This window comes from Triticum dicoccoides, chromosome 4B (assembly GCF_002162155.2).
Source record: "Triticum dicoccoides isolate Atlit2015 ecotype Zavitan chromosome 4B, WEW_v2.0, whole genome shotgun sequence".
Taxonomy (NCBI): domain Eukaryota; kingdom Viridiplantae; phylum Streptophyta; class Magnoliopsida; order Poales; family Poaceae; genus Triticum; species Triticum dicoccoides.
This window is the reverse complement of record NC_041387.1, coordinates 600,544,809-600,569,476: the sequence shown is the minus strand read 5'-3', so window position 1 is coordinate 600,569,476 and position 24,668 is coordinate 600,544,809. Positions and strand designations below refer to the sequence as shown.

Below are 24,668 nucleotides of genomic sequence, written 5' to 3'. Positions count from 1 at the left end.
AAACCCCTCAACCCCCGATCGTTGAGTCTATTGATTCCCCTTGCCTTCTCCGCTCTAATGGACGGAGATGGCGGAATCATGAATCTTGTTTCCTGGTGTGTATGCTTGCATCGACATGACAAGACTTGGTCAAACCAGTCAACTGTACGCCATGTTACGCAAAGAAGGAAAAGCGTAGTTGTCACTTAAACCATCTTAGTGGTCGTAAATCGGTAATGCAAAGTTTAGCAACCCTATGCAGGAAAAATCGGACATGACAAACTTCCCAATTTTGGAAAGTCACGCCTAATCCACACTTCCCTTTTGGGAAAGTTTCCTTTTTTGGCAAATTTAAGAAATACTCCCTCCGTCCCATAATGGAACGGAGGGAGTATATGTGTAAACTTTCAAAATAATGTGGACCGAACTTCCGGGATTTCCAAATTTCAGAAACATTCAATTCAACCTTTCAAAATATGACTTCCAAAATGAAGATTCGAAAAATTTCAACTTTTAGAATTTAAACCGCAAAGATTTTGAACTTCCAAAAATTCTTGAATCTTCATATACAAAGAAAAAAGGCAGACCGATATGGTCCAATATGAGTCTCCTTTGATGGATTTCTACTCCAGTATAAAAAATATAATTCACTAAAGAAACTTTACGTGAAGACTTATGCATCCTCAACTAGTTCAGCTTTGTAGTCGTTTGACATGTGCCATCTCATTCCTGCAGGCAGATGAGAGGAGAGGAGCTCCAGAGCTTGAACGTCCAGCAGCTTCAGGCCCTAGAGAAGAGCCTCGAGTCCGGGCTCGGCTCCGTTCTGAAAACCAAGGTACACGTGCAGCGTGCGTGACAATATCAACCTATCTAGCGATGGTCTTGGTTTTCTGACGATGATGTCCGTATTGCAGAGCCAAAAGATCATGGACCAGATCAGCGAGCTAGAAAGAAAGGTAAGAGCTTTGTGCCTCCATGACCCGAACATTTGTGTGGGAACTTTGGAGAAAATTGTAGCTGAAACTCTCGAGATTCAATGTTTGTTTTGCTTAACATGCTGATCGTGTCGTTGAACAGAGGGTGCAACTGATAGAGGAAAACGCAAGGCTAAAGGAGCAAGTGAGTCCCTGCAAATATTATCCCCCCCTCCTGCGTGTTGTTTCCATTTCTGCACATTCCGTTTCTGATGGAGCGATGGTCTGAAGCTGCAGGCGTCCAAGATGGAGATGCAAGTCGCCGCTGATTCACCGTCGGTGTATGAGGAAGGACAGTCATCTGAGTCCGTCACGAACACGTCGTATCCGCGCCCTCCCCTCGACACCGAGGACAGCTCCGATACCTCTCTCAGGCTCGGGTGAGTTATTGCCACAAGCACCATCTGTACCATAAGCCAAGTCCAATCTGAAAGAAAATTGCATTCATGATATGAGTTATGTGTGCTGCAGATTACCACTCTACAACTCGAAGTGATTGGCTGGAAATTATCCGAAGCAAAGTGATGCTTGGTCACGACAAGCTCCTGAATCGAACCGCGCGCTGCATCGAATAAACAGTTTGAGTGCGCTGGATGATGTGTGTAATCTAAAAGAAGACTGGCTTCTGTTATATATAGTATAGTGTGGCACAATAAGAGAACAGGTTCTTTTGATATTACCTGCTACTGGTTTTTCCCGTCCTTGTCCTGTGCTGTAAGGTTTTAGTAGACCCCTGAGTGTCCATCAGAACTCTGAGTTGCTTCAACCCCTGCAAGTAAATCAACCACTGGCACAGTGGCATATTGATTTGAACATAAGAAAAAAAAAGTTTGTTATGATGTTCTTGAAGAAGCAAACTTTGTTTTTCGAGTCTTCAAGAAGCAACCTGTCCGTCATCCTTTCTGGGAGGAAGAACCTCCCTGCTACTGAGTAGTGAGTAGTGGGAACAAATAGAAAATGATTAGAAGTGGAGATTGCAAGAAAAAATGCATGTCCTTTGCACTTGTTAAACAGGATTAATTAGCATCAGTCACCTCTCCTGCTTTAGAAAGGCATATATGTCCAGTACCTAATGTCTTTTCGACGGCAGTAAAGTGAGATATCAGCTTTAGTATCTTCAACTTTAGATCAGACATCAACTAGCTTTATTAGCTTTAGATCAGAATGTTAAGGGCATGTACAATGGAGGCAGCAGCAAGGTGCTGCCCCCGTACATCCACTTAGGCTTGGGGAGCTAGAGCCATCGTCCATACCGATTTTCAGCCAACCCCACCTGCTGCCTCACATGTTCTTGCTTGCGTCATTCTTTGCTACTTTCTTCCCAGCTGGCCACATCTTTTTCCTCTTCTCCTTCTCTCTCCTTTCTTTTACTAGTTTTCTTCGTCGAAGCAGCAGACTCCTCTGCAAGCTGCACCTGCCATCTTCAGGCTACTACTTTGTTGCCAGCGTGGAGTCCGAACCTAGCTGGCCTATGAGGCAGCAGGGCTGGGGCTACGCGATGGCCATGCCCTAAGAGTGGCAGATCAAGTTTGTTCAGTAGCACTGGAATGGTTCCTGGTTCTCTGAATTGCATTTGAGACCAAGCAAAACTGCAGCTAGATCTTGCATAATATACCCAGACAAACATAGTAAATGAAGATTGGGCAGCTGAACTTTAAGAAGTTTATGGGTTGTAGATTTTCGTTCAGATTAATTTTCATTAGCTTGCAATTAAGAAATATTGTTTGCGGTGAGAAATGGATCATTTTTTGTCTGCTCTCCATTTTATATTGCCCTAATTAGATTAATTAAGCCTCTAAGCCCCAGAATGTTAGTGCAGTTAGTAGAAAGGCAGAGCCCAGGAAAGCAAGATGCAGAGGAGAGACGCGAGAGTCCAAATGGTTCAACTTTCAACTTCTTAATTTATTGCATAACCAGAAGCTACATCAGACGGCAGCGATCTGCGGCCACGAGAGTCAGGTGGCGCAGATGGCTGCTTCATCATGAGGGCCTGAGGCTCTCTTGCAAAGAAACTGTAGGAGGACCCTTCAGAAGCAGTAAACACCTTGCCCGGTGCGACCTCCCTTGCTTTCCCCAGCAGATGTCCAGAGAAATGATCACCCCATATGTCATAAGTGAACTCTTTCTTCAGTGCAGTGACACCCTCATCTCTCTTCACAGCCTTATCTTTCATCAGGTTGGAGCCGGGAGCACGAGCATGCGGGGCAATTGGGGAAGATGCGGCCAACAATGGTGAGCGCCATGCTGTGGTCAGTGCAGTGGATGAAGCCAATGGGTTTAAAGATGTCGCTGGAGGTGCAGGTGGCTGCTGCTTGGCAGTTTGGGACCAGCCATTCTTCACTTTGTTATTCGCAGTTAATGGTGCCCTTGCTTCGACATCAAGTCTACTCTCGAGTTTGTTTTTGTGCTTCGGTTCAGATGATGCTCCAGAAAAGGACCAGCCCTGTTTAGGGGTTAAACTCGGTGACAACGGTGAAGATGGTGTTGAATTCCCACTGTGGCTGCTAGAAACCTCAAATTTTGCTGCCAGTCCTGCACCACCAACTTTTCGCTTCCTTCGCCTCCCTTTGTCTCGAGCAACTCTAATAGTAAGGTTCCCGCTAGTTTCTGTAGCTTCGGTTGATACCTTGTCTTCCACAGGATTAGCTGGGGACGCAGATATAACTGAAGTATTCGGTTGTTTGTCTGGATTGCTCTTGTCATCTTTCTTTCGGGGGCTATCAAGAGTACTAGGAGGGAATTTCTCAGGAAGAGTTTCTTCAGCTTTTCTGTGTTCCCTTATCGGCCTGTCAACAATGCATAATTGGTCAAACATAAATCATCTGACATTGGGAAAATGTGATAAAAGGACGATATTTATCAAATTATTACCTGGAAGTTTTGTTACTACCCTGAGGAAAAGAGGGCTTAACAGTCTTACTGATGGTATCTTTCCTGTCAGCAATCTTGGCATAGTAGTCTTGAGAGTTCGCTGACAAAGAATACGGAGCACCACGAACAATCACCACAACAAACAAGAACACAGTTCCAAAAAAGAGCATCAATGCTTTCCAGTGGATTGATCTGAAGTAAGACCTTTTGCACTGTTTAAGCATACAGACAGGAACATTTGCAGTCATAGGGATTACGAAGATGCCAGTAGTCATAGCTAGCTCAAGGTCTCGCTGAACCTTAACTGAAGAGAAGTCAGCTTTAAAAGAAATGAGCATTCTTATTGATTCACTTGGTGCTAAGCTAAATCCCTTGCAGTTGTTCACCGTAAATCCATCCAAACCACAATCAACTCCAGAAACTTTTACCCTTGTGACTCGAAGAGGAAGGTCACCACTATTTTTAACATGTATCTCCTTGGACAACTGCTGACTGCATGAAGGGCTGGGGATCTCGGATTTGGACAGTGTTGAGTTGTCGTCAAGATTAGACCCAAGGTTAAATTCTAGCTTCCAAACAGCCTCAGGTCCCTCTAAAAGGGCAATAGATTGCCAGCCACCAGGTGCTCGAAGAGGTAACCATTCCAAGCCTGACAGATTGTTTCTAATCAAAGCCATGCTTGACCACATGCACCGATTTGAAGGACGGAAAACAATGGGACCAAGTACAGCGCTTGTCAAAGGACCAAGATAGGTCTCAGTAATTGCTTTGCTACCTAATGAGAAACCAAATCTAGTCTCTGTCGAGTCAATTTCTGGAGATCTGCTTGAGAAAGTGTGTTCACATTCGTCGTTTACAGTTCTGCACTGGCCAATGATTTCCTCAGAGTTCAGTACCAACTGCATGGACACATGTTGCTGGCTTGGGTTATGGACGGTTATCCATTCAGAAAACTGTGATCCAATTTGGACGACAGGAAACACCAGCTCATGATTTGTGAGAACAGAAATCCCAGTCATTGTTCCATGAGATCTCCAATTCCTAAGTACCATGTCATCAGCTCTGATTGCGCCCCTGATTGTTGGCTGCAAATTATATTACAAAAATGTATGAGAATATTACAAAGCAAAAATATTTAAATGCATACAAGTGGAAAATACTTGATACAAATTTAGCAGTTTGCAAAGAGTTACCAACTATTGATATCTATGACAGTCGAATACTGGATCAATACTCAACTATCATAAAATATATAACGAGAGCAAGACTGCATAACACGCCTGCTTTTCTCTATTCCCCAGCTTATTCTTCCAAACAGATGGTTGAGACTAATGACAACCACAATAAGAGCCTTATAAACTTTCTTTAATGCGATAATGGCATGTTACAGAAAACATTAAAGCAGTAAGGTAACATGCCAATATGAATTTACAGCCTGCATGAGATTAACTTTACCGGTTTAAAGAGAAAATGATATGCTTGGCTGATGAAATTAATGAACAGGGTAACGCATGACAAAGTGATATCATTATTCATAGCATATATTATGTTGTAAGCATTGAATGCTTCAAAATAGCTCCTAGTGCAGCTAGGAGAACAACACTTAAGACCAACTGAAAACAGCACAAGGTTTTATATTACCTTCATGTTATGCAGGCCTTCTGTTTCTTTGATGCTGCCCAAAGATCCTGTCCTTGAGTTAGCGGAGGTCTCTTCAGAATGTGATTCAGCAAATGGCTCATCAGATTCAGCAACAACAGTGTTGGTTGTATAAGAAATAGGTGCACGCATTATATCTTGGCAGGGTATCACAATTGAACTACCAAGGGAACTGTTTGTTTCGACCACTATATTGCAGTTGTCAAATGAAATACCCTTTGGAACTGAAGCAGTATATCTTATCAAAGCTATATCTGTTACGGTGTCAGGGAAGAGTATCAAGCCATTCAAGTACTTCAACTGAAAGATCATCGGGCCATCCCTGTTATCCCCAGTTACACTCACAACCTTCAGTAACTCTGTTGCATCATTCCGTAAAGAAAGGGAATATATTGACCCATTTCCAGCACAAGATGATATTCGCTCAAAAGTGACAGAAACCAAGTTTGTGGAATCATAGTAGGTGCGCGTGTGTACCTCTAGTTCAATAGGTATAACAACAATGTCCACCTTATCAGTTGTGTGATTGCGCAGTTTCATGTAGATAGCACCAAACACCTTGCCTTCTGAAATAGGTTGCAATTTCAACTCTATGACAGTGCTGCTTTCTGAAGGAAGTACCTCCCATTGCTCACTAGGCCTAATATGGATCACTGGCCATCCAAATTCAGTACTGCTTGCTGTATGCCAGTTGCTACTCAAAGAAGTTAACTCCACTGCCTCATCTAAAGGGCCTAACTGACAAACAACATGAGAAGATTGTTTTGTGCTTTCAGATGCAGACATCCAAACGGCCACTTCCTCAACATAGAGAGAATCATCAAAAGGGTTGTATATGGACAAATTCTTCTCCAGGTGTCCACCTATTACAACATCCATCCTGGTCAATGGAAGTATCTGGTAAGGCGACCCGACAGCCATGCCCTTAGCTTGTATGATGAACCCACCAAAATTGGTCTGCAAAACCAAATGTGCTGACGAAGAGCCCAACAACTTTGGCAGGAACATGAAGGTGACCGACGCATTTTCGCCGGGCTGCAGAACCAGATCCTCATAACCATACACATAGAACTGTGGATCAGTGCTGAATGGCTCATAGACACGCAAGGCACTGTCATTGTTCAAATTCACCACAGTCAGGGAGGCCACAGAGGCTGCATACAGGTTACTCCTGCCCCAATCCAAGACTGGTGGACTTATCTCCACATTCATGGAGGAAGAACTGTAGAGGGCATTCGGGCTGACATCTGAGGTCGCGCCATCCAGTTCCAGTGGCACCCCATGCGATGCCTGCATCCAATTGTCAGGCACAAGCGGCGCCTGGCACGACCCCGCATCATACCTCGCAACATCCTTGCCCTCTCTCCCCAACGCATCGCGCGCCCCTGCGACGATCGCATCGGCAGAGGAGCAAGTTACCATGCCTCCCCCGGACATCGGGAAGCACATTGACCGGGATGGCTCCCAGTCCCTTGAAACCCCCAAATCAGGCTCCTTGATGACGTCATCGCTGGCGAGCAGCGTCTGGACCTCCGAGGACGAGAAGCAGAAGGAAGCCCCGTCTGCGCACACATCCCGGAAGCCGAGGCAGCCACCGTCCTCATGGCTCTCCTCCGCGGAATCGGCCTCCGCCGCCGCCGCCGAGACGGACAGCGCGAAGGCCAAGAACACACAGCACAGAGCAGCCAAGGAAACCCTGCAAGAAGCCGAAAACACCACAAAAGAGGTCAAGAACTCGCCGGCTCGCCGCGGTTGTTCGTCAAAAAGGCAGAGCGCTACCGAACACCAAAGCATCCCCCAAACAGAAACCCCAAGAAAATAGTCACGAGAACCCCAAAAAAACTTGGTATCTTCGGCAGCATAAGCAAGGATCACTCTAGAACTCCAGAGCGCCGGCGAGCAAGAGGCGAACAGCAGTTTCTTGGTCGCTGCGAGATGGCTGGAGGCAAGAAAGCAAGGAGGGCGGAGCAGCGGAGTTAACGGGGAACTTACCGAGCAGGGGAGGAAACGGAGCGCAGGAGGGCGAGGGGAATGGATGGAGCCGCTGGCGAAGAGCAGCGGCGGCGGCGGCGGCGGGTGGTCATGGCGGAGAGGGCATGCGGCGGGCGAGACTTTAGTGTTGTGGTGACCATAGGAATCGACGGGAAAATGAAAAGAAAAAGGAAATAAAAAGGAGGGGAGGGAGGGGGAGATGGACAGGGACGGAGGCGGACAGGAAATAGAAAGAAGTGGGAGGGAAACAAAATAAAAATGGGGGGAGGTGTTGGTTGGTCCCGGTGAAGAAAACCCATTCATGTGTTTCCCCCAAGAGGAAGGGGAAACCACATTTTGTGGTTTTTGATTGAAGTTCAAATGACTATTTGGCACTTTCAATATATACCTTTTGAAACTTTTAGCCCTTTCATTGTTTGTGTGCTACAAAACTAGTCCAAACAACAACATCAACAACAACAAATATAAATGTTTTCAAACAGTTCTTTCTAACAAAAAAGAAACATTATTTTGTAAATAAGAAACTTTCGGTGGTCAATCAAGATAAGATAAGATGCTCTAAGCGTTCAATGCACTGGCGATTGCGTGTGCCCGTGTTGCGACGTTCTCGTCTGCGTCAGCCCCGCTGTTTACAGCTCATACCCACCTAGCCGTTTCACCTCTTTTGTCCGTATTTCCCGCCTGCTTGTGTTGTTTATTGATTATTATTCACTTCGGTTTCTACCGCTTGATGAGGAATTGATTACATACATATCCCCTTTTCACTACTTTTGCACATTTGTTGGACAATAATTCGGATAAGTCTCTTTTTACATCATAATGTTATAATTTAAAAATGAATCCATACGAGAGGAGACATTGCGTGGAACCTTAGATAAGGTGAAAGTCAATGTAGTCAAAGCCATAACTGATCATGGCAAAATAGTGCATGCGGCGGGCGAGGGTTCACTTTGTAACCATGGAATTTTAGGGGGGTGCAAAGAAGATGGGTAAAAAGGAAGGGAAGGGCTGAGGAGATGAGAGGGAGAGAGGAGGACATAAATTTGGAGACAAAGATATACATATGGTGATGATTGGTTCTCTTGTTTGGAAAAAGAATGTTGTAAATTTCAAAGTTTGAATTACTATTTAGTCGATATGTGGGCTGCAAATCCCAACTCATGCAACAAATCAAATATTTTATGCTCAACAAAAACTATTATGTAATGCTAGGAGATCACCACATCCAATCAAGATATCTATTGAGCATTTAATATACTAGGTTATGAGTACGCGTCTTCTTTACGCCACCAATTGTGCCCCACCCATAGTTTTAAAAGCCAGATTGGACGTCAATGAGACAGTTTCCATGGACCACCCCGCAAACAGGCCCGAGAGAACCAGTAGCGCATGTAAGTTATGTGCAAACCGAGAGAAAAATAGGAGTCGATTGAAGTGGGGGCAGAATAAAAATGGGATAGGTGTTGGTTTGTCCGATGAAAAAAACACATTCATGTTTCCCCAAAAGGGGAAGGGAAAACACATTTTGTGGTTTTCGAAATTCAGATGGCTATTTAGACCTTTTCTAAAATTGTAGCCCTTTCAATATTTGTGTGCTATGTACAAATCTAGTTCAAACAACAACATCATCAACAACAAATAAATGTTTTCAAACAATTCTATTTAACAAAATAGAAACTATTATGTAAGTAAGAAACTTTCAACGGCCAACTCAAGATAACATGCTCTAAGCGTTCAATGCACTGGCATTTGGCTGTGCCCATGTCGCGACGTTCTCATTTATGTCACCCCACTGTTTACAACTCATAGTCACCTAGCCGTTTCACCTCCTCTGGCCATATTACCCGCCTACTTTTGGTGTTTATTGATTATTCACTTCGGTTTCTACCTCTTGATGAGGATTGAGTGCCTAGATATCCCCCTTTCGCTTCTTTTGCACATTTGTTGGATGATAATCCTGGTAAGTCACTTATGGGTTGAAGGTGATGGTTGGTTCTCTTGTTTGGAAAAAGAATGTTGAAAATTTTGAGTTCATATGACTATTTAGTCCATGAATATATGTGGGCTGCAAATCCCAACTCAAGCAACAAATCCTACATGTATACTTAACAAAAACTATTCTGTAACGTTAGGAGATCACCGCATCCAAGCGGGATATCTATTGAGCATTTAATATGCTAGCTTATGAGTACGCGTTCTCTCTACGCCACCAGTTGTACCTCACCCATAGTTTTAAAAGCCGGATTGGACGATGTGGGGGCAAAAAAGGAAATAGGCGACATACATGATATCTATGGATTGCCCCGCCAATAGACTAGAGGGCCCCTCGAGGCCCCCCTCAGCGTGAGACCGACGCCAAAAAGTCCAATATATTCAAAAAACCAGAAATAACCCTAAATCAGAAGTTCCGCTGCCGCAACCCTCTATAGCCATGACAAACCAATATGGACCCTATTCTTGCACTCTGCCAGAGTGGGAAATCATTACCAGAGGCGATCTTCATCATCTCGGCGGCCACCATGATGAGGAGGGAGTAGTCCACCCTCAGGGCTGAGGGGCTGTACCAGTAGCTATGTGTTTAATCTCTCTCTCTCTCTCTCGTTCTTGATTTGGCACGATCTTGATGTATCGCAATCTTTGTTAATATAGTTGGATCATATGGTGTTTCTCCCTATCTATCTTGTTGTGATGAATTGAGTTTTTCCTTTGAGATTTCGTTATTATTGGATTGATTACTTTTATGGATTTGAGAACACTTGATGTATGTCTTGCTATGAATACCCATGGTGACAATGGGGTATCATATTGATTCACTTGATATATGTTTTCGCACTCATCTCGCGGATTCTCGGGGTGACATTGGGGTAATCTATGCATAGGGGTTGATGCACGTTTTAATCCTTGTTTCTTCGGTAGAAATCTTGGGGCACTCTAAGGTTCTCTGTGTTGAATTGAGTATTATAAATCTAAATTTGTTTGATGCATATCGTATAATCAACTCACGGATACTCGTGGTCACATTGGAGTATCTAGGTGACATTAGAGTTGGTTGATGTGTATCATTTGGTGTTAGTGTGAACTCTAGGGCTGTTTGTGACACTTATAGGGATAACTCGATGGATCGATCGGAAATGATAACTTTGAGGTGGTTTCGTACCTTACAAACAATTTCTTCTTATATTCTCCGCTAGATAGGAATTTTGGAGTGATTCTTCATCGCACGTTGAGGGATGGTTATATGATCCAATTATATTAGCATTGTCGAGAGATTGCACTAGTGAAAGTATGAACCCTAGGCCTCATTTTCAAGCATTGCAATACCGTTTGTGCTCACTTTTGTTACTTGCTACCTTGCTGTTTTTTATTGTTACTATTATAAAAATCAATATCTACTATCATTATTACACTTCTATCACCATCTTTTCGACAAACTAGTGCACCTATACAATTTACCATTGTATTTGGTGTGTTGGGGACACAAAAGACTCTATGTTATTTGGTTGCAGGGTTACTTGAGAGAGACCATCTTCACCCTACGCATCCCACGGATTGATAAACCTTAGGTCATCCACTTGAGGGAAATTTGCTCCCGTCCTATAAAACTCTGCACTTGGAAGCCCAACACGAGTCAACAAGAACAAGTTGTGTAGTAGACATCACACATTTGCTCAACAAAAATCATGTATCTCACCTTTCACACTGTTAGGTCGCGTCCCTAAAAGCCTATAGTTTTAAAAGCCAGATTGGACGTAAGTGAGACAAAAAAATGGAATAGGCAACATACATAGTTTCTATGGACCGCCCCACTAACAGGCCAGAGAGAACTGACCAAATGGGCCACTTTTGCGCAAACCGAGAGAAAATTAAGAGTTGGTTGAACCGGTAGGTAGTGCATGCATTTGTGTGAAATAGGAAACGACATGCGTTTGGGAGGGATCGACCCTGGTCAACAAAGAAATAGGCCAAAGCATCGAGTTTGGCCCAACAACCAACTTGGCTAGCCTGCATTCTCATAAAAAAACTTAGCTTATTTGTAACATACTTTCTTGTCAAATAAAATGAAGTTGCTAATTTGACAACTCCTAAAATACGCTCTCCTTCCTATTTATACTCTTTTCGTGTCAGCTTATGTTGTTGTTTACTATTACCGCAGCTCATACTTCTCATGAGTAATAGAAGTAATATGATTCATATGTTCCCTTTCATTTCACTGCACATTTTCTCAACAAAACTCTCGTGTCACCTTTCACACTGTAAGTCGTATCCCTAAATATCTAGTAGGGAAGGAGAACCATCAAGGCCTAGATAAAATGAAATCCACCGCCGTCAAAGAGCAACGACGCCTGCACATCTCAAAGAGGGCACACAACAAAAGAGACTTTATTGTGTTGATTGTGGAATCAAGAGGGTAAGCTCCAAGTATGAAATTTGTAGTGTTCCACCCCTCTATTTATAGAACCTAACCGTTTCACTACCTCTCTATGCATTTCACATCTCTTGCGTTGCGTAGATTACTCAGTACAACTTGTACTTATTCTTTTTGAATGAGGGGAGTCACATGAAGCACACAATTCTATTCCAAGCATAACCCTACATGTTAAAACATGTCTTACAAAAATCATGGGAAATTCAGCCCCGCAAAAGGAGCTAAATGAGGACAACTATATTGCATGTGAGCTACTTTGAGACACGCAAATGCAAGTTCAACATTCTTGTTAAGAACTTGATGAGACAATCATGAGCAACTCCACTAAGATCCCTAGAAATATGAAGGATTGTAGAATCTATCTAAGTAGAGATGTAAAGGAACACTGCTAGGTGATGCATGATGTCCTGGCGAGCTTGAGCTGAGCCGATGTCTCTCACCGCAGCTGCCTTTTCCAACGTGAGATTGTTTGTGAGCTTCATAGACATTGCTACTGTGAGGCGTGGTGCTCTTTCTCTAGCCACGAGAGGAGAGGGGGTTTGATCCATAGAGACTCGAATCATAATGTTGCTCTAAACGTATCCAATAGAGAATTGGATATAGTGTCCAAGACTTGTTGCATGGAGGAGACCCCTTCCATGGATGTTTGTGTCTTCCAAGAAGCGTCCGAGAAGATTTTTTGGACCTACAATAAGAATACTACATAAAAGTGAGCAACCTTGCTGAGGTAGTTGTTGTTAGAAGCATGAATGAATTGCCTTGGAGGGTGTTGGGGATATAACTATTGGTATGACCCGCCCAGGAGGGCCGGGTTATACTTACAAATATTCTTGAAGCCCAAGACCCAGGATAGAGATGGCGGTTCAGTTTAAGGGCCCAAAGCCTAGAGGCGACTTAAGGCCCATAGTGATAAACCGCCATGTATGTGTGACTTGTGTTGTAAGGCAAGAATAGTTAAGAGACCGAGCCGGACACTGTTTATGAGCCGGCCGAGACTCTGTAGAGCCGCTGGGCATCAACCTCTGTATATAAAGGGACGACCCGGCGGTGGTTCAGGGCAAGTAACATCAACTCGAGAGCTAGGTCAAGCGATTCGCTCCCTGGTTATCGAGACATAAGCAATCCCACTCAAAACTGGATCGTAGGCTTTTACCTTCACTGTAAGGGGCCAAACAAGTATAAACCTTGTATCCTTTGTCCCGATTAACCCCTTTAAGCTTCCTAGTTGCGATGGCTCCACGACTAAGTCCTCTCGCTAGGACATCTGCCATGACAATTCCACGACAGTTGGCCCCCACCGTGGGGCCAGCGCATGGTGGATTCGAGTTCTTGAAGGGCAGCTTCGAAGGGCTCAAGGGATACACTATGGGCAGGATGACCAAGAGTCATCGCGGCAAGCTCTACATCGACGATGCAGGCTGGGGCCCCGACGCCGGCTCAATTGAGTACAGGTACCGGGTCCCCTTTGGCGGAATTCACGTCTTCATCGGCAAGGTCAGCGAGCCGGGCCCTGAGCCGGACATCTGCACCGACCTCGTTGAGACGGCTCAGCGTGCGAGACCCGCTAGGGCTCCGCCTGCTATGAAGCATGCCTTCGTGGGATGCATCCACGGAGGGCTCTCTAAAGGATCTGCATCTGGCAGTGAGACGGCCATCTACTCTGATGGTGAGTCGTCCATAGGTGAGACAGATTCATTATATCAACTGCAAGACGGTGGGCTTGGGGGCCGAGCAGGGTCGGAATCTTCATGGCCGACACACAACCTATCCAAGACTCCACAAATGCAGCGGCCGTAACCTCCGGGTCAGCAGCAGCTGGGGCAGGAGGCCCTGTGTGCTCGCCGGCTCAGGTGTTGATGGATCTCACAGATAAGATGACCGCTCTGTTAACCGTCGTGGTCAACCGGTGGATCAAGCTCGACATGACGTGGAAGTGGCGCAGTTAAAATTGGATATGGTGCAGGCTAAGGAAGACTTAGCAGCGGAAGATGTCAGGATAACCGCAGAGCGGGCGGCTCTGGATGCTTAGGCTCAGCGGATTCAGGCACAGACTTTCCGGCTCATGCAAGATCAGAATGCGTCCAATGAGGTCATGAGGAGAAGATATCAGAAGACTCAGTCTCGACTCCCTTCGGTTTATGATCCTCGAAACCTCTTTCAGACACCTGGTGCAGGGCCCAGTAACCCGCCATGGCTCTCCCCGTGTACTGAGGCAGACCGGGTTACAACACCTAGGGTCGGGGCACCGGTTCAGCCACAGGTGATGGGGCCTCCCCGCATGAATACTACTCCACCTCAGTATGTACCAACACCTCTGGGTCATTATTCTAACCCGTTGGAGAATATGATCGCGGCGGTGGCACGGCTGGCGGCTCTCCCAATGGATGGCGACTCTCCGGCGGTGGTTGAAACCCGCCGGGTCAAAGAACTTCTTTAGACGGCTTTAGCACAACAGGAGGCTTACTCGTACAGCCGGGACATGATTCATTCAACCCCTCGTCCAAGTCGAAGCCCAAGTTATAGCAGGCACATGGATTCAGCGGCCATTTCAAGCAACGTCTAACGCTGTAACCAGCCAGGTGGGCATGACCCGGCACGCCATGGAGCCTTTAACTTGGTAGATCAAGACAGAATACGTCAAGAGGCTGAGTGGGCGGCTCAGCAGGTGGCTGAGTAGGCGGCTCAACTGACGGCTTACCAGCCGCATCCGGTTTATCCGACGACTTCTATTGAGGCAGGTGTGGGCACTAGGACCGGAGGTGTCCCCAGTCTAGTGTCGGCTCTACGTAACAAGCGTTTTCCCAAGGATTTTAAGGGACCTAGGAAGGTGTTGAACTACACGGCCGACTTACAACCCTGGGCATGGATTGAAAGTTACGAGATGGCTATGGAGTTATTTGAGGTTAGTGATGCTGCGATGGCCAAGTACTTTACCATGATGTTGGATGGGACCGCCCGCACTTGGTTGAAAGTCCTGCCACCTAATTCAATCAGTTCATGGGCGGAGCTAAAAGCCCGGTTCGTCTAGAATTTCAAGGATATGTGCAAGCAGCCCATGTCAATCATGGATTTGACGAATTGCAAGCAGGAGGAGGGCGAGTCTACAACCCATTGGGTGCACCGGGTTAAGGCCATCATACATTCATCTGATAAGATGGATGTCAGCTCTGCAGTCTTAATGTTGGAGAAAAATTGCCATTTTTTGCCTCTGAAACAAAAGCTGGGGCGGCTCAAGCGCGATTGTAATGATATGGGCACGCTGATGGCAGCTCTAGTCAAGTACGCCGACTCTGATAGTACCAAGGACCCCGAGTCTGATGATGAAAAGACAAGGAAGGGAAAGAAGAACGGCAATGGCAAGGGCCCTCAGCATAACCCGGCAAATCAAGGAGGTAATAAACGTAAGGCTGATGGTAGTTTGGAGTTTGTGGCTAACACTAATGTGCAGGGTAACAACCAACGGCGTAAGGGAAGACCACCTCCCCGGTCTAGCGGGTCAGGCTGAATGAGCCATGTCCAAGGCACGACACTCAGCAGAAGCTGGCTACTCATCTAAGGAAGGACTGTATGATCATGAAGGCTTTCAAAAATTCCAACATGTTCGATGGAAATAATGGGCAGGGTGGCGGCTCAGGTGTTGGCGGTTTTCATGGCCCGGGCGGCGGTTCAAATCCCAACTTTCAAAATTCTCAAGGTAATCCAGGTGGTTATAATCAGCAATATGGCCAGGGTGGTCAGCAGTAGCAACAACAGTAGGGAGGATACCAGAGCCATCCAAAGCAGCTGAATAGTGGACAATATCATGTATTTACCACCAGTTTGTGCAAACGAGACCAGAAGCTTCATAAGAGGGCTGTGAATGCTGTTGAGCCGACAGTTCCTCGTTATTTGAGATGGTCTGAGCAGCCTATTCTATGGAGGTGGGAGGATCACCCTCCCAGGGTTGATAATCCGGGTCACTTAGCCTTGGTGGTGGCCCCTCAGGTTGGTGGATATAAATTCACCAAGGTACTCATGGATGAAGGCAGCAACATCAACATCCTCTATTATGAGACCTTCCATCACATGGGGTTAACTGATAAAAGCCTTAAGCAGTCCAACACTGTTTTCCATAGCATCGTGCCTGGCAAGTCGGCGTATCCAGTTGGTAAGATCGAATTGGAGGTGGCCTTTGGAGATGAATATGACTCCAGGGCCGAGAAATTAACGTTTTAAGTGGTCAAGATCAAGAGCCCATATCATGCTTTGTTTGGGCGGCCGGCTTACGCCAAGTTCATGGCACGACCATGTTATGTGTATTTGCAGCTCAAGATGCCGGGTTATAAGGGAACCATCACGGTGCATGGAAGCCGGAAGGTAGCCTTGGAATGTGAAGAAGGCGACGCGGCTTATGCTGAGTCGGTCTATGCAACAGAAGAGTTGAAGTTCTACAAGGACAATGTTGATCCGGCGGATATGATGTTTTTTGAAAAAGCCAACCACAGAGCATGAGCCAGTTATGAAGTTTAAGTTGGCCGATGATACTAAGCTTGTTGACTTTGTTCCAGGCGACTCATCCAAACAATTCAGTATCAATGCTAATTTGGATCCCAAATAGGAAAGCGCACTCATCGAGTTCATCCGTGAGAACCGAGACATCTTTGCATGGAAACCTTCTGACATGCCAGGTGTACCGAGAGAACTTGCTGAGCACACTCTTAATGTTGATCCAAAGTTTAAGCCGGTCAAGCAATTTCTTCGACGGTTCAATGAAGAGAGGCGTAAAGCCGTTGGTGAGGAGGTAGCCCGGCTCTTAGCAGCTGGGTTCATCATTGAAGTTTTTCATCCAGAGTGGTTGGCTAACCCGATGCTTGTGCTTAAGAAAAACGACACTTGGTGTATGTGTGTGGATTACACGGATTTAAACAAGGCTTGTCCAGCTGATCCCTTTGCTCTCCCTCGTATTGATCAAATCATTGATGCCATGGCGGGTTGCGAGCGTTTGAGTTTTTTGGATGCTTACTCTGGTTATCATCAGATCAAGATGGCAGTTAAGGACCAGGAGAAGACAACGTCCATTACTCCGTTTGAAGCCTTCTGCTATGTATCTATGCCTTTCGGGCTTAAGAGTGCCCAGGCAACTTACCAGCGGTGTGTGCAGAATTGTCTTCAATGTCAAATTGGGCGCAATGTTCATGCTTATGTAGACGACATTGTGGTAAAATCCAGAGAGAAAGAGACCTTGATAGATGATCTGAAGGAAACCTTTGACAATCTTCGGGTCTACAAGATGATGCTTAACCCGGCCAAGTGTGTTTTTGGCGTGCCTGCAGGCAAGCTTTTGGGTTTTCTGGTTTCAAACAGGGGCATCGAGGCTAACCCGAAGAAGATCAAGGCCATCACCTCTCTGGCTAAGCCAGCGTGTATCAATGATGTTTAGCGTTTGGTGGGTCGTATCGCTGCTTTAAGCCGGTTAGGTAAAAAGGCCATACAACTGTATCATATGATGAAGAAGACAGATAATTTTGTCTGGAGTGACGTTGCCAACGCTGCCTTCGAAGATTTGAAGAGACAGTTGGCTAAGCCGCCAGTTCTTGCTGCTCCCATCGATAAGGAGCCTTTATTGTTATATGTGGCTGTTAATACACCGCTGTTAGTGTGGCCATCATGGTGGAGCACAAGGAGGCTGGCAAGGAGCATCCGGTTCAGCGGCCAGTTTACTACATCAGTGAGGTACTTATCGAGTCCAAGCAACGGTACCCCCATTGGCAGAAGCTCGTTTATGGGGTGTTTATGGCAAGACGGAAGCTTAAGCAATATTTCCTGGGCCACCCCATCACTGTGGTTAGTTCTGCTCCTTTAGGAGATATAATTCAGAACAGGGAAGCGACAGGACGAGTCGCCAAGTGGGCCATTGAGCTTGGGCCTCATGATTTAAAGTATGTGCCATGCACTGCTATCAAATCTCAAGCACTAGTGGATTTCATTAACGATTGGACAGAGCTGCAGATGCCTGAAGAAAAGCCGGACAACACATATTGGACTATTCACTTTGATGGGTCCAGGCAATTGGAGGGCTCGGGGGCTGGAGTCGTTTTAGCTTCCCCCTGAGGAGACAAATTTTGTTATGTGCTACGGTTGATGTTTCCCTGTACTAACAATGCAGCTGAGTATGAAGCCTTACTCCATGGTCTTCGGATGGCTAAGGAGATGAGCCTAAGCCGGGTAAGGTGTTTTGGCGATTCAGATTTGGTGGCTCAACAGGTATCAGGCAAGTGGGATTCCAAGGATCCTCTCATGGCGGCTTACCACCGTGAAGTTGACGCCATTGCTGGACACTTCAAGGGTTACCAAGTGGAGCACATTAACCGCAGAAAGAACGAGGAGGCTAATGCCTTGAGCCGGCTGGGCTCTCAACGTAAGCCGGTGCCGCCTAATACTTTCTTGGATATTCTGCATAACCCTTCTGTCAAGTTACCTACAGAGGAAGACTTGGTTGTTCCTGACCCGGAAGCACAATTGGTGGCGGCTCTTCATATTATCCCAGATTGGACAGTGCCATATTTGGCTTACATGACCCGAGGCGAGTTGCCTGAGGACGAAACCTTGGCCAGGCAGATAACCCGGCAGTCTAAGTCAATGACGATTGTCAATGGCGAGTTACATCATTGCAGTGTTACAGGAGCGTTTCATCATTGCATCTCCCCTGAAGAAGGCCAAGAAATTCTACGTGAGATCCATGAAGGGGATTGTGGTCATCATGCCGGGTCAAAATCCCTTGTGGCCAAGGCTTTTCGTCATGGGTTTTATTGGCTGACGGCTCATGCTGATGCAGAGGATCTGGTCAGTAAATGTGATGGTTGTCAGAAGTTCTCAAGACAGGCTCATGTGCCATCTCAAGAATTGAGGATGATTCCAATTACTTGGCCGTTTGCAGTCTGGGGGCTTGACATGGTTGGGCCTTTCCAAAGGTCCAAAGATAAAAAGACCCACCTCTTGGTGGCAGTTGATAAATTTACAAAGTGGGTTGAGGCAGAACCAGCCAGTAAGTGTGATGCAACTACGGCGGTTCAGTTCATGAAGAAGGTGATATTTCGCTTTGGCTTTCCACACAGCATTATAACTGATAATGGTACTAATCTGTCTAAAGGTGCCATGGAAGAATTTTGTCAACATGAGCATATTCGGCTTGATGTTTCATCAGTGGCTCACCCCCAATCCAATGGTCAAGCCGAGAGAGCCAATCAGGAGATCTTGAAAGGCATCAAGCCCCAGCTTTTGGTCCCCCTGTAGCGGACGCCGGGTTGTTGGGTTGAGGAGTTACCCTCTGTGTTATGGAGCATCAACACTACTCCTAACAGATCTACGGGTTATACGCCTTTCTTCATGGTCTACGGAGCTGAGGCGGTTCTCCCTAGTGACATCCATCATGACTCGCCCCGCGTGGCGGCTTATGTTGAGGCGGACAATGAACAGGCGCGTCGGGATGCTCTTGACCTGTTAGATGAAAAGTGGGACTTAGCAGCAGCTCGTTCGGTGATTTATCAACAGGACTTGCGCCGCTATCATAGCCGCCTGGTTAAGTCCAGAGCCTTTCAGGAAGGTGATTTGGTGCTCCGGCTTATTCAGGATCAAACTGATGCACACAAGTTATCCCCACCTTGGGAAGGGCCCTTTGTGGTCAGCAAGAACTTGAACAACAGGTCATACTACCTTATCGATGTTCGAGAGCACAAAGACTCACGTAAGTCGGAGGAGGAGACCCGCCGGCCATGGAATATCGGTCATCTTCGGCCGTACTACACTTGAGCCACTGGCTCTCATGATGTAAATATTTTTGACAATGTATATATTATGATAAATAATAAAGCAGGACCTCTGTCCTTTTTTCCCTCAAAGGTAAATATGTCATTATTATCATTGTCATCTTACATGATCATTGGGGGGCTGATCATACTCGATCCAGCTTAACCCGCTTGATCCGGCTTACGATTGCATTTGAATCTAGCCGTTAACACTTATGATCACTAGGGGGCTTCATGTTCAAACATAGGCCATATTCAAACCAAAGAGAACATAGCTGTCGGTACCCTTTTGATTGGCACAGTGCCGAGCTCACTAGGGGGCTTCTTAATCATATTCGAATCATAGCTCAACCCCCTTTGGAAACCGACTTTGATCGTATTCAAATCAGAGTCATTAAAAAACTCTCAAGGTCATTAGGGGGCTTCCTGTTCAAACATAGGTCGTATTCGAACCAAAGAGAACATAGTTGTCGGTACCCTCTTGATCGGTGCAACGCCAAAGCCATTGGGGGCTACATGATCGTATTCGAATCCTAGCTTAACCCCTCTGGAACGGTTTACTGATCGTATTCGAATCAGCAGCCTTGAATTTTTAAATATTCTATTTGGTTTAATTTTCTTTGGAAGCACCCTTTATTTGACTTGAGACTTTCCTGAGGTTTACAAAGTACAAGTGTGGTTAATTTTAACCCGGCTTAATATTGGTTGATAAGTCACCAATATATGAGCATCATTATACCTTTGAAAACATTGGTATCCGAAGATTGGGTTATCACCCTTACTGACCGGGTCATATGAGCCGGCGGTGAAAATTCAGAAAGGTCGCAGGTGTAAGATGATAATTGTGTTTTAAACATCATATGTTACAACAAGTTCATCTGTGATTCTTTTTATATTAAGTTATTTTGACCCATCTGACGATAAGCCGCCAAGGGATCTCGTGGTCTATTTTCATGTGCAGGACACTTAAAAGGTTTGGTCAAGCATATGGAAAGCGGATGGAAAGTAAACAAGGGTGAATATAACACGGCAGCTTAATGACATTAAGCATCAAAACGTGCACGATAGCACGGTCGAAACAAAGTTATTTATACTCTATTACATGACTCCCTGAGTCCAAATGATTCATATTGTTTTTCAGTGCATCACATGTGTAAGCCGCCACGGCAGGTTAGCCTTCATGATTGGCCTCAAGCGTCTGGGTTAGCCCTCTCTGTGTCTTCGACCTGTTGCCTTTCCTAGAAGGTTGACGATGACCAGTCAATGTTGTTCAAAGCTTCAAATTCATCTTCATCACCAACTAGGCCGGCCGGGTCAACTTCAGGGGCGAAGGTGTGCTTACGGAGTGAGGGGATCAGGCCGGTCACTTCATAGCAAGGCGTTGGAATTCTCTAGTTTTCTGCGTCATAACCCGCCTGGTAGTTGGTAAGGTCCACTTCGTTCGCTATCAGGGTAGCCACGGGGCATATCTCCTTTACACAAATGGTAAAGTCTGCTTCTTCAAAAGGAGTGCCATCTTCTTTTAAGCTTGGATAGCCGGTGGCAATGTCGGTCGGGTCTAACTCAGGTAGCCAAGCCTTGGCCCAGCTTAAAGCATTTACCGCTCCGGCTCTTGCAGCTGACCGCCTCAGTTCATTGAACCGTTGGGGTAGCACAGAAAGCTTCATCAAGACCTCTAACGGGTGGGTAGGCACTTCATTTGACAAGGCCACTGTGGCTAACGCACGTTGAGACCCGGTGTACAATTGCTCCACCAAAGTATAGACTTCCTTCAGCTTGATCAGCATATCTTGGTTCAAATTAGAGCTTCTGGGACCTGTATAAACATGATCAGGTGAGTCAATTCCAATTATATGATCAACTGAAAGGTTCAAATATTTAGACACTTGCAGGGCGACTTATCAAAGATCGCCGAGACCATCTGAGAGACATGGTGTTTTAAGTCGGTTAATTCACCAGTTGTTTCTTCCAAAGCCGCCTCTGCCTTCTCAGCTCGGTTAATCATCACAATTTTTTCATCAGCCCAGGCCTTCTTTTCAGTTTCAAATTCTTTCTTGAGTTTTTCTTGCTCAGAAACGCTGAACTTGAACTTGGTGTCGGCCTTTTGAATTTCCGTCTCTTGGGCCTCAAGGCGGCTCTTCACACCAGTCACCTCTGATTCGAGGTGACTCATGGCGGCCTATAAAAATACAAGGTCAAAATCAAGCCAATTTGTATACAATATTGAAGTCCCAAGCCTTTTGCCAGCAACAACGCTTGGCACTTGGGGGCTAATGTTCACCGAAGAACTTTACTTTCAGCGGGCGGTTCATAACACGGTGGTTCATAACGGTAAGTCCCAAGCATTTTTCAAAACAATAATGCTTGGCACTTGGGGGCTAATGTATATTGTTGTTCAGAGCTCTATAAGTATTTTTGGTTTATATAACCATTTTAAGGACCGGCTCAACCATGTTGGTTAAGCCGCCCCTTGGGGACTACAGAGTAAGCCGGATTTCTTCCATGTTTTGTCCATCTATGCTACTAATGTCACTAAATTTGTTTCTAAGTCTACAACATATTAATCATAAGCAGTAGACTTGGGGGCTAGCATAGTAAAGATAAATGAATACAGAGAAGGGGTTGTACCTCAAATTTTTGGTGCATTTGCTTCACCATGTCAATCTCAAGGTTCTGGATACTGTGCACTTGGCTCATGTAGCCAGAAAAGATATCTCCAATGCTCATGTGAGCATAATTCGCAACATCAAGCTTGTCCCGACGGTGGTCCAGAAGTTCTTCCTTGGCGGGACACTTGGCCAGTACAGTTGGCCTTCCTGGCTCAACAAAGCCAGTTCTGGTGATCTCAACATCATTGTTTTGCGGGTCATCAGTCCTGGCCGGGCTAGGGGCTTCTGGATTTTCTGACTCATCGACGGCTCATTCAACGGGCAGGTCAACAGCGGGAGTTGGTAAGTCTTGAGCTGGCTCAGATGGCGGCTCATGAGTTGGCGAGTCCGGCATAGCTGTTTCAAGAACCGGCTCGGTCACGACCGTGTCTTCAGCTGGCTTGCTCTTCCTAACCCGTTTGCTGGGCTTGGCTTGTCCACTGCGTCAAAATAAAAGGTTAGTATAGATGCAAGGGGTTAAAAGTAAATACAAGATAGGCAGATTGTATACCCTTGTGCAGTCTTGAAAGCCGGCAGGTTGGACTGCATTGAGTCGCTGGAGGAAGGGGGAGTTTCCTGATAATCCGAGTCAGAAGAATTGAGAGGTTGGCGAGTAAGACCCGCCAAAGGATAAAGAGAATTTAAATCAGAGGTGACCTCATTCCGCCACTTCTTTGGGGTGTTTGGTAAGCCGGAGGAGAGCTCCGCATCCTTGTTGGTCCAGGTCTGCCTCCGGCTCTCATGAGTCTGCCGCTTCAAAATAAATTGAGGATCGTGATGAGCTAAAGGATGAGAAAACCTTACTTTCCGGGTCACTCTGCGGATTTTCCATCTTGGCAAAGGCTTGGAGTCGGAGGAAAGGATAGTTACCTCATCCACCTTGTTATGACTTGCTCTTGTGTCCTCCTGCTGATAATCAGTGTCAATAAGATGATTAAAAAATGAGCCAAGGGAGTCAAGGGCTACCTCCGACTCAGAAGAGTCTGCTAGTCGAAGCAGGTAAGAGGCGGTGGCCTTTTTTCCCTTCTTTTTGGCAGCCTCTTTCCTGGTGGCTTTCTTCTCCTTCCTGGCTCTCTTAGCAGCCTCATGGTCATATTTGACCTTCCAGAATTTATCACCCGCCTGCAAAGATTACATATGTATAAGTATGGGTGAGACATTGAAAAATCAAGGTAATTATTTCATATGGGCAGCTTACCTTTGGAGTCGGGTTAGCTTTGCGGAAGGGGGCTAAGCCCACCTTCCCACAGCCTGCCAGGCTCTCATTTAAAAGAGACTTGGTCATATCATCAATGAAATCCTCAGGCAAGTCATCAGGGCTGTGTCGTAGAGGGTCATCCTTTGCGCCCATATAATCGCACATCAAGCCGGGGCGGCGGCTCAACAGAATGACCCGCTAGGCAAGCCAAACCCGGACCAGGTCGATGCCTGTTAACCCATTTCATAGAAGAGCTTTGATCTTGGCCAAAGTGGGGGCGAGTGATTTGCGTTCGGCGGCTGTAATCTTGTCAGGCAAATGATGGTTGGGCCCAAGACGAAGAGCACGAAAGCTGGGCAGAGGGTTTTCACCAGCCGGAGAGGTGTCTTGGCAGTAAAACCACGTCATATTCCAATCTTTGGGGTGGCTCGACGGGTTGGCATAAGGAAAGATCACGTCCCTACGGTGCTGGATTGAGACACCGCCAAGCTCTAAGCTCTGACCGCTAGCGCACTCATTCTGGCGGTTCAAGTAAAATAGCTCTCTGAAGAGCAGCAAGTTGGGTTCTCCTCCGAGGTATACTTCACTGAATACTTGGAAGTTGCAGACATTAGACACGGAATTGGGTCCGGTGTCTTGTGGGTGAAGATCAAAGAAATGCAGCACGTCTCTAAAGAACTTTGAGCCAGGTGGAGTGAAACCCCGGTTCATGTGATGCATGAAAACATCAACTTCTCCTTCTTTGGGTTGAGGAAATTCCTCCTTCGGGTTAGGAGCACGATAAGTCATGACTTCTTTCTTCGGCAGATAACCGGTCTTAACAAAATCGTCAAGAGTACTGTCTGTGACAATGGATTTAACCCAGTTGCAAGAGGTGGGTGCCTTTGGTGCCATTATGATTGAAAAGCCTAAGACAAAGAAAAAAGTACCGATTCAAATTTAAGCTGGACAGGAAAATATTACAGCGCATAGTCAAGATGGTGGCTTAAGAAGGGGCCTAATGGTATAAGGATAATCATGTCAAGGTTATTTAAGCCGACATAGGCTCTATAAGCCGTCAAGACTATTTAAACCGCCAAGGGTGGTCAGAGTTATCAATTGAGCATGGTATCTTTAAAGCCGGTGATCAGAGTTGCC

The 24,668-nt window shown here is 45.9% G+C and overlaps 2 protein-coding genes across 3 annotated transcripts in view; one reads left to right on the top strand and one right to left on the bottom strand.

Moving 5' to 3' along the window:
* Positions 1 to 1,810, top strand: part of LOC119291696 (MADS-box transcription factor 47-like) — a 15,317-nt gene extending 13,507 nt beyond the window's left edge. The window contains exons 5-9 of one of the 2 annotated variants that reach the window (XM_037570504.1): positions 715 to 814; positions 894 to 935; positions 1,057 to 1,098; positions 1,185 to 1,333; positions 1,425 to 1,810. In XM_037570504.1, coding sequence (XP_037426401.1) covers positions 715 to 814; positions 894 to 935; positions 1,057 to 1,098; positions 1,185 to 1,333; positions 1,425 to 1,449 — 358 coding nt within the window. In that variant the 3' untranslated portion in view covers positions 1,450 to 1,810. The remainder of the gene's footprint in view (positions 1 to 714; positions 815 to 893; positions 936 to 1,056; positions 1,099 to 1,184; positions 1,334 to 1,424) is intronic. The other variant, XM_037570505.1, reaches the window with a different exon arrangement.
* Positions 1,811 to 2,823: 1,013 nt separating this feature from the next.
* Positions 2,824 to 7,643, bottom strand: LOC119291695. The gene is made up of 4 exons (XM_037570503.1): positions 7,476 to 7,643; positions 5,466 to 7,179; positions 3,825 to 4,909; positions 2,824 to 3,739 (listed from the first exon to the last, which is right to left on the bottom strand). Exons 1-4 carry the CDS (start codon positions 7,613 to 7,615, stop codon positions 2,851 to 2,853), a joined length of 3,828 nt encoding a protein of 1,275 aa, XP_037426400.1. The 5' UTR covers positions 7,616 to 7,643; the 3' UTR covers positions 2,824 to 2,850.
* Positions 7,644 to 24,668: the final 17,025 nt, after the last annotated feature.